The sequence below is a fragment of the Dama dama genome, chromosome 22, assembly GCF_033118175.1.
Source record: "Dama dama isolate Ldn47 chromosome 22, ASM3311817v1, whole genome shotgun sequence".
Lineage (NCBI taxonomy): Eukaryota > Metazoa > Chordata > Mammalia > Artiodactyla > Cervidae > Dama > Dama dama.
In genome coordinates, this window is record NC_083702.1 from 21,300,946 (window position 1) to 21,309,609 (window position 8,664).

The following is an 8,664-nucleotide window of genomic DNA, read 5'->3' on the forward strand; positions in this document are numbered from 1 at the left end:
ACAGAGTATTAAAAAGCAAAGACATTATTTTACCAACAAATGTCTGTATAGTCAAAGCTATGGTTTTTCCAGTAGTCATGCATGGATGTGAGAGTTGGACCATAAAGAAGGCTGAGTGCCAAAGAACTGATGCTTTGAATTGTGGTGTTGGAGAAGACTCTTGAGAGTCCCTTGGACTGCAAAGAGATCAAACCAGTCAATCCTGAAGGAGATCAGTCCTGGGTGTTCATTGGAATGACTGATGCTGAAGCTGACACTCCAATCCTTTGGCTACCTCATGTGAAGAGTCGACTCATTAGAAAAGACCCTGATGCTGCGAAAGATTGAAGGCGGGAGGAGAAGGGGACGACGGTGGATGAGATGGTTGGATGGCATCACCAACTCAATGGACCTGAGTTTGAGCAAGCTCCGGGAGATGGTGAAGGACAGGGAAGTTTCCCTGCCTGTGCTGCAGTCCATAGGGTCGCAGAGTCGGACACAACTGAGTGACTGAACAACAACAGCAGAAGAGCAGTCAAATAGTGCACAACAAAGAAAAATGAAAGAAGTCAAAGTATTTTTAGCTCTCAAAGAACCCCTGTGTTGAAGTCCCTGGGACCTGTGCTGTGGCGTGTCATCTGCTTGGTATGTCTCCATAAGGAAAAGATTAACAGGAAAAATACAGTGAGTGATACAGACAAGGGGATGAGAGATCCAAGGCTGAAGAGAACTTGACTGCTATAATACTGATTTTTATGCATATCTTTTTTCCAAGTTAAGTCTTTCCTTTTGTAAATGCTTGCTGAACACAAAAGTACAAATTTTATGCTCAGAAGATTAAAAATCAAAGAGAGACAGAATCCCAACACAATGGTGAAAACAACTCTATCTCTTCTGCACTTCAGCCAGAGAAGAAAGGGGTGGGAAAAACTAGATAGCTTGAGGAAGTAGAAGACACCGAGGCAGGTAGCACACACGGTACTTAAGGAGTTGCTCAGATTCCAGGAGAACTCAAAAACTCCTCTTATTAACTGGTGACTATCGAATATTTCTAGATGGAACACTACTTTAATGCCATCTAGGAGAAGTATGAATATTATGCTAATCCATGTGAAAGTGAAGTGAAACAAGGCACTATTCTTGCTTTTGACCAGGTCAGCACAGAGTACTAGTGCAATTAATCCATCCCCCTCAATTATTGTTATGAATTATAATGTTTCAATGATCATAAAAATCTTTTGATTATACTGGACATGACTGCAGAAGTAAAATCCCGGTTACTTTGGTCACCGCTGATAGAAGGTCTCTCAAGTGATGTTTTGAAAATGATACAACCGTTGAGAACACTCTTGTTCAGGGTTGTATTTTGGAGTCTGATTCAGTGCAAAAAAATATCCAATCATGAGATGAGAAAAATGGGTATCTTCCTAAAAAGCACTTAGAGATGTGAAAACCCTTCAAACTGCAATCTTCACATAAGTATGAGCTCATTGACTAATTCACTCTTTTGCCATTGTCACAGGCTGAATTCATTTATGAGTTCGACTGAAGGTGAAGCCATATTTGCCAAGATGCAATTAAGGAGATTAATGACACTGTTTCATGCTTTCTTCTACCTCAAGCAGGAAATGTTACATGGATTCATGGTGGAATTTAAAGTGACAAATTCCATCCCAGATTTCTATAAATTCTGATTTCTGAGATAATATGCCCAGGATCCTGAATTCTTAACTGGCTATAAAAATTTCAATTCAGTATCCTTAAAGGATATAGACACCATGACCAGCTTTTACAAACTTTTTATTAATATATCTGACCTCAAGGCTTTCCTATTTTTGGCAAATCTTGGTAGGCCTGAGCTCTACACCTCCCCACTCCTAGGCCACAAAATGCCAAATTGACAAGGATCTTATGTCCAAAGCATATAAGAAGAAATATAGGAAGATGCTCTTTCTTCCCAGAGCCTTTTGCTTTCTTCTGTTTTCTATCCTGATCTCACTGAACTTCCAACCTGACAACATTCTCAGGTCTCATCTGAGTAGATTAGAATTTTGGAAGCTGGAAGCAAACTTCAAGGAGGAAACTACTGACCCCATTTACTCGTCCATGTAAAGTTCCAGACCTTAATAGGATGATGTAGTAGGTTGAATTGTGTATCCCTAGCAAAAGGTATGACCAAGAGCTAACCCCTGGTATCTGTGAATGGGTTTTTATTTGGCAAAGAAGTCTTTGCAGATGTAGTTTGGGATTGGAATCTAAACATAATGATTGGTGTCCTTAGAAGAGAAGGGAGAGGAAGTTTCAACATACAGAAAGAAGAAGACCATGTGAAGATGAAGGCAGGATTGGAGTTCCTATTGCTACCATCAAAAGAATGCCTAAGTGCATCAGAAGATGGAAGAGGCAAGAAAGAATTCTTCTGTAGAGCCTTCAGAGATTCCTACTGATCCCTTCATTTCAGACTTCTAGACTCCAGAAGTGTGAACAGTAAATTTCTGTTTTTTGAAGGTGGAAAATTTGTGATAATTTCTTACAGCAGTCCCGGGAAACTAAACCATTGTTTCTATTATTGAAAAAATAATTAACAAACACTTAACATTCAATAACAGGACTTCCCTGGTGGCTCAAAGAGTAAACAATCTGCCTGCAATTCAGGACACTTGGGTTCAGTAGATCCCCTGGAGGAGGGCATGGCAACCCACTCCAGTATTCTTGCCTAGAGAATTCCAGGGACAGAGGAACTTGGTGGGCTATAGTTCATGGGGTTGCAAAAAGAGTCAGATACAACTAAGTGACTAACATTACTGCTAACATTTAAGAAAATTTTAAATGAGGAGCTTCATGGTTTTTTACTAACTGCATACATTCCTATAACCACACCCCAGACCAAGAAACAGACACAATCAACTCCCCAGAGACAACCTCAAGCCCCTTCTAGTTACAACCACACAATCGCTTGCTTTTTTATATTTATATGTACAAACTCATAGAGGACATAAATTTAGTTTCTTTCATTAACATCCAGTTTGCAAGATTCATCTATATTCTTATATATAATTGTATTTCATTTATTCTTACTGCTATACTATACAGCCATAGAAGCCTGTCTTTTGGCAGTCGGGTGAGTGAGCTGTGCATTGTTCAGTTTTACTTCTCTTCCATAATCTTAAATGTCCCCTTCTTCCTTTTTTCTTTTGTCACTCAGATTCTCTAGGGCATTTTTCCATTCTTTGTTTCTCTCTCCTCTTTCAAAAACAAACCTCATAAGATTGACATCTCAGACTCTGCATATTTCAACTCTCTTCTTTCCTTGCTGTGATCTGCCAGGATTCTTGTTCAATATTTTCACATTTAACATGACTATTTTTTCTTCATAAAGTGATTTTTGTCAAGTCTTTAATCCTTACTCCATAATTAGCTCTTCCATAAAATTTTTCTGGAAAGCTCTCATGCTAATGCCAGGACCACCACAAATCTCCATAAGGAGATAGAGTGAATCTGGATCTCTTCATTGCTTGCTGATTCACTTCCTTTAATATTCTCTGTAATAAACCAGTAATCTAGTGAGTACACATGACTTCTGAATTCCATGAGCCAGCCTAGGAAATTAATCAAGTCCAAGTAAGGGCTTGTTGGAATCTCTAATTTATAGCCAATAAGTCAAAAGCACAGGTAATAACCTGAGCCTACAACTGGCATCTGAAGTGAGGATAGTCTTGTGGGACTGAGCCCTTAATCTATGGAATCTGATGCCATCTTCAGGTAGGTAAGTTCGGAGTTGAGACAGTTGCTTGGCGAGGTTGGAAAGATTCCCACGCATCAGAATTGGGTGTCTGAATCAATATACATATGTACAAGATTACTCATAGCATTATTGTTTGTAATTGCAAAATATCAGAAACAAACGAACATAAACACAGACCCTGTTGGATCAACTCTGGTACATTCAGACAATGGAGTACTAAAAAGGTGTGAAAAAGAATGAGAAATAATTTCACAACTGGATGCAGTTTTTTTATATATTGTAAAATGAAAAAAGCATTGTGCCAACTATTCTTTATATAAGGAATATTGAAAAATTTAATACACACTTACTTGTTTACTTTTTCAAAAATAAAATTGGGAGGAAGAAAGCAGAAATGAATGAGATTGATAATTAATACTGAGTAATTTAAAATGAAAGGAAAGTTATGAGTGTGAATGATCACATTCTCAGTATACATTTTGTAGAATTTTGACTCAAAAATGATGTTAATATTTTACATTAACAATAGAAAATAAAGACGGGGGGAAAGCAAACTACAATAACAAACAGATTTCACTTTTTCAAATGAATAATATAGCCATACTAAAAGGAAAGAAAGAGAACTTACCAAAGTTACTTTGGAACACAGCATTTTGAATTTATGCCCAGATATAGTCATATATGAGCTGCAACAAAGTAGTGAAGTGTAGTTAATAGTGTTTTCTTCCTCCCTTCCTTTCTCCCTTTCCTACCCTCCTTCTGTTCCTCCTTCTTCTTTCCTTTCTCCCTTCATTCCTTCTTTCTTTCATTCTCCCTTTCTCTCTCTTCCTTGCTTCTTTCCTTCCTTCCTCCTTTCTCTTCCTTCTGGAAGAGATATGAGTTAACAAGTCAGAAACTACTTGTAGTGTATGTTAGGACCAAATAAATGAGTAAATAAACCAAAGAGTTCAGTTCAGTTGCTCAGTTGTGTCCAACTCTTCGAACCCCATGGACTGCAGCATGCCAGGCCTCGCTGTCCATCACCAACTCCTGGAGTTTACTCAAACCCATGTCCATCTAGTCGGTGATGCCATCCAACCATCTCATCCTCTGTCATCCCCTTCTCCTCCTGCCTTCAATCTCTCCCAGCATCAGGGTCTTTTCAAATGACTCAGTTCTTTGCATCAGTTGACCAAGGTATTGGAGTTTCAACTTCAGCATCAGTCCTTCCAATGAATATTCAGGACTGATTTCCTTTAGGATGGACTCATTGGATCTCCTTGCAATCCAAGGGACTCTCAAGAGTCTTCTCCAACACCACAGTGCAAAAGCATTAATTTTTCCTCACTCAGCTTTCTTTATAGTCCAACTCTCACATCCATACATGACTACTGGAAAAACCATAGCCTTGACTAGACGGACCTTTAACTGAACAAATGAGAGCCATATCTTTCATGGTTAAAAAGAGAATTTGCAACATGGTAAGAAGGAAGCTTGTAGTTTTTAATCGGAATTTTCTAATTCTAATTAATATCAGCACAGACGCATCGTACATTACAAATAGAGAGATACATAGACAGAGGCAGAGAGGGAGAAAGAAGTAAGTAGGTGTGTGTAATGTTTGTATACAACAAAAGTTTGGTTTTCAAATACCCTTGTTCCCTCAAATAAATGAAGACTTCTTGGAGAAATAATGAATCCAGGGCTAGGTGAGGAAAAGCACAAAGTGAGCCTGAAATGTTTTGGTTTGAAAGAATGTGAGGAAACATGAAAGAAGATGGGGACATGTCAAAAGGACACAGGAGACACTGTGAAGTGGTTCTTACTTCACAAATCTAGAAAAATGTGGGCATTAAAATAAGTAAGAGAAGTAATATAATAATAATAATTCATTGAGTTATTTTTGGTGAAAGACTACCAGTGCTTCAGGGAGTTCATTAAAATGCAAACAGAAATCTTGTTTTAGAGGCTTGCTCCTACCAGCAACATCTTTATAGTAAATAATCTCCAAGTAATTTCCAGTCTGAGATTGATGCTTGGGAGAAACCACTGGCAGGAGAAGGAAGCTCCTCAAGCCACTTAGTTTGTGTAAGGGATTAAAATCTCATTGAAAAGTGACATTCCCTGAGATGTAGTCAAAATCATTTTGTAAGATTTTAGTTATGTTCAAAACACAGTTAAAACGGCTGCAATAAAGCAGAAAGTGAAACAGATTTTCAGGAATTTCATCACTAGATTACTTTCTTGCAGCATCCATTTCTTCCCAAGCCCATCATGGAATTCTAAGAAATTTCGCTTTTTCCCAGCACTTTAATGGCTTTAGTACCCTCAAAGAGTCTTGCTTCAGCTTCCTGTTTCCTAGAATTAGGATCAGTGAGTGTCCCCAGGGATAGAGGAGTCTGGTTGTTATACCAACAATGAGCAACAGTTTGTTTTCAGGTATAGTACCAACTGATATTTGTATGGCAGTGCCTATAAAATACAAGATAAAGAGGATGATAAAAGACACCAAGATCTTCATTGCTTTGACATGTGCTTCAGTGCTGGGATCTCTGAATCCTGTGGCACTCAATCGCATCTTTCTGTTGTGTCTCCAAAGGGAAGTGATTAATAAGAAACATGTAATCAGGCATAATACAAAGACAAGAATGACTCCAAATCTGAGGGCTGTCTTTTCACCTTACTTATAGTTTCCTTTGTAGTGCAAAAGCTTTTAAGTTTCATTAGGTCCCATTTGTTTAGTTTTGCTTTTATTTCCAATATTCTGGGAGGTGGGTCATAGAGGATCTTGCTTTGATTTATGTCGGAGAGTGTTTTGCCTATGTTCTCCTCTAGGAGTTTTATAGTTTCTGGTCTTACATTTAGATCTTTAATCCATTTTGAGTTTATTTTTGTGTATGGTGTTAGAAAGTGTTCTAGTTTCATTCTTTTACAAGTGGTTGACCAGTTTTCCCAGCACCACTTGTTAAAGAGGTTGTCTTTTTTCCATTGTATATCCTTGCCTCCTTTGTCAAAGATAAGGTGTCCATAGGTTCGTGGATTTATCTCTGGGCTTTCTATTCTGTTCCATTGATCTATATTTCTGTCTTTGTGCCAGTACCATACTGTCTTGACGACTATAATAGCAAATGAAGAAACAGACAAAGGATTAATCTCAAAAATATACAAGCAACTCCTGCAGCTCAATTCCAGAAAAATAAATGACCCAATCAAAAAATGGGCCAAAGAACTAAACAGACATTTCTCCAAAGAAGACATACAGATGGCTAACAAACACATGAAAAGATGCTCAACATCACTCATTATCAGAGAAATGCAAATCAAAACCACAATGAGGTACCATTACACGCCAGTCAGGATGGCTGCTATCCAAAAGTCTACAAGCAATAAATGCTGGAGAGGGTGTGGAGAAAAGGGAACCCTCTTACACTGTTGGTGGGAATGCAAACTAGTACAGCCGCTATGGAAAACAGTGTGGAGATTTCTTAAAAAACTGGAAATAGAACTGCCATATGACCCAGCAATCCCACTTCTGGGCATACACACTGAGGAAACCAGATCTGAAAGAGACACGTGCACCCCAATATTCATCGCAGCACTGTTTATAATAGCCAGGACATGGAAGCAACCTAGATGCCCATCAGCAGATGAATGGATAAGGAAGCTGTGGTACATATACACCATGGAATATTACTCAGCCATTAAAAAGAATTCATTTGAACCAGTCCTAATGAGATGGATGAAGCTGGAGCCCCTTATACAGAGTGAAGTAAGCCAGAAAGATAAAGAACATTACAGCATACTGACACATGTATATGGAATTTAGAAAGGTGATAACGATAACCCTATATGCAGAACAGAAAAAGAGACACAGAAATACAGAACAGACTTTTGAACTTTGTGGGAGAATGTGAGGGTGGGATATTTCAAAAGAACAGCATGTATGCTATCTATGGTGAAACAGATCACCAGCCCAGGTGGGATGCACGAGACAAGTGCTCCGGCCTGGTGCACTGGGAAGACCCAGAGGAATCGGGTGGAGAGGGAGGTGGGAGGGGGGATCGGGATTGGGAATACATGTAAATCCATGGCTTATTCATATCAATGTATGACAAAACCCACTGGAAAAAAAAAAAAATAAAAGTAAAAAAAAAAAAGAATGACTCCAATATTGAGCAGAATCTGATTTGTCAAGTATTCACTTTTATGCATGCTGATCAGCCAGGTTGTGCTTCTGTTCTTCATAATATTATTAATAACAGGCTTTACAATGCTTGGAAAAGCAAATAGCCATGAAATAAACAAGCATCCCATGAAAAGGAGAAGAACCCTGTTGATGTGACCCTTCAGCCAGAGAAAAATGCAGTGGGAATAATTGGCTATCTTCAGGAAGTAGAAGATGCTGAGGCTGGTGGCAAACCAGACACTTGATTGATTCATAATTATCCATAAGTAAGCTATATATTGAATTAGATTACCAGACAAATATATATCTGGAAAAAACATCCTCACATATGTATTGGTAATTATTATCCATATCAGGCAAAATCTGGAAGAGGCTAAGCCAGTGAGAATAAGGCTGACAGTAGAGATCTTCTTACTTTTCACAAAGTCAATGCAGCTTACAACTCCAATAAATCCATTCCCTAAAATCCCCAATACTGATTCACTAACTGCTACAAAAATGAGGAGGCCTTCCACTACACTCAGCATGGCTGCCAATCCCTAATACTGTTCTTGTTTCATTAATTTTCAATTACCTGCTGCAGAAAAAGGCATGTATTTCTGCTTGGTGGAAGGATGATTTTTTTTCTTTTTCATTTCATAAAGATGAAATGGCCCCAATTACTGCCTTGTGATGGAATCCAAAATAGCTTAACAGAGACCCCTCCAGTTATGGATATAAAATTTAGCTAGTCTACAGAACACACATCCAGACCGAATGCCTACCCACAATTTGT

General features: G+C 38.5%; 1 protein-coding gene across 1 annotated transcript; it reads right to left on the bottom strand.

Annotated features, from left to right (window-relative positions):
• Positions 1 to 5,975: 5,975 nt before the first annotated feature.
• Positions 5,976 to 8,416, bottom strand: LOC133043076 (taste receptor type 2 member 10-like). The gene is made up of 2 exons (XM_061123958.1): positions 7,858 to 8,416; positions 5,976 to 6,346 (listed from the first exon to the last, which is right to left on the bottom strand). Exons 1-2 carry the CDS (start codon positions 8,414 to 8,416, stop codon positions 5,976 to 5,978), a joined length of 930 nt encoding a protein of 309 aa, XP_060979941.1.
• Positions 8,417 to 8,664: the final 248 nt, after the last annotated feature.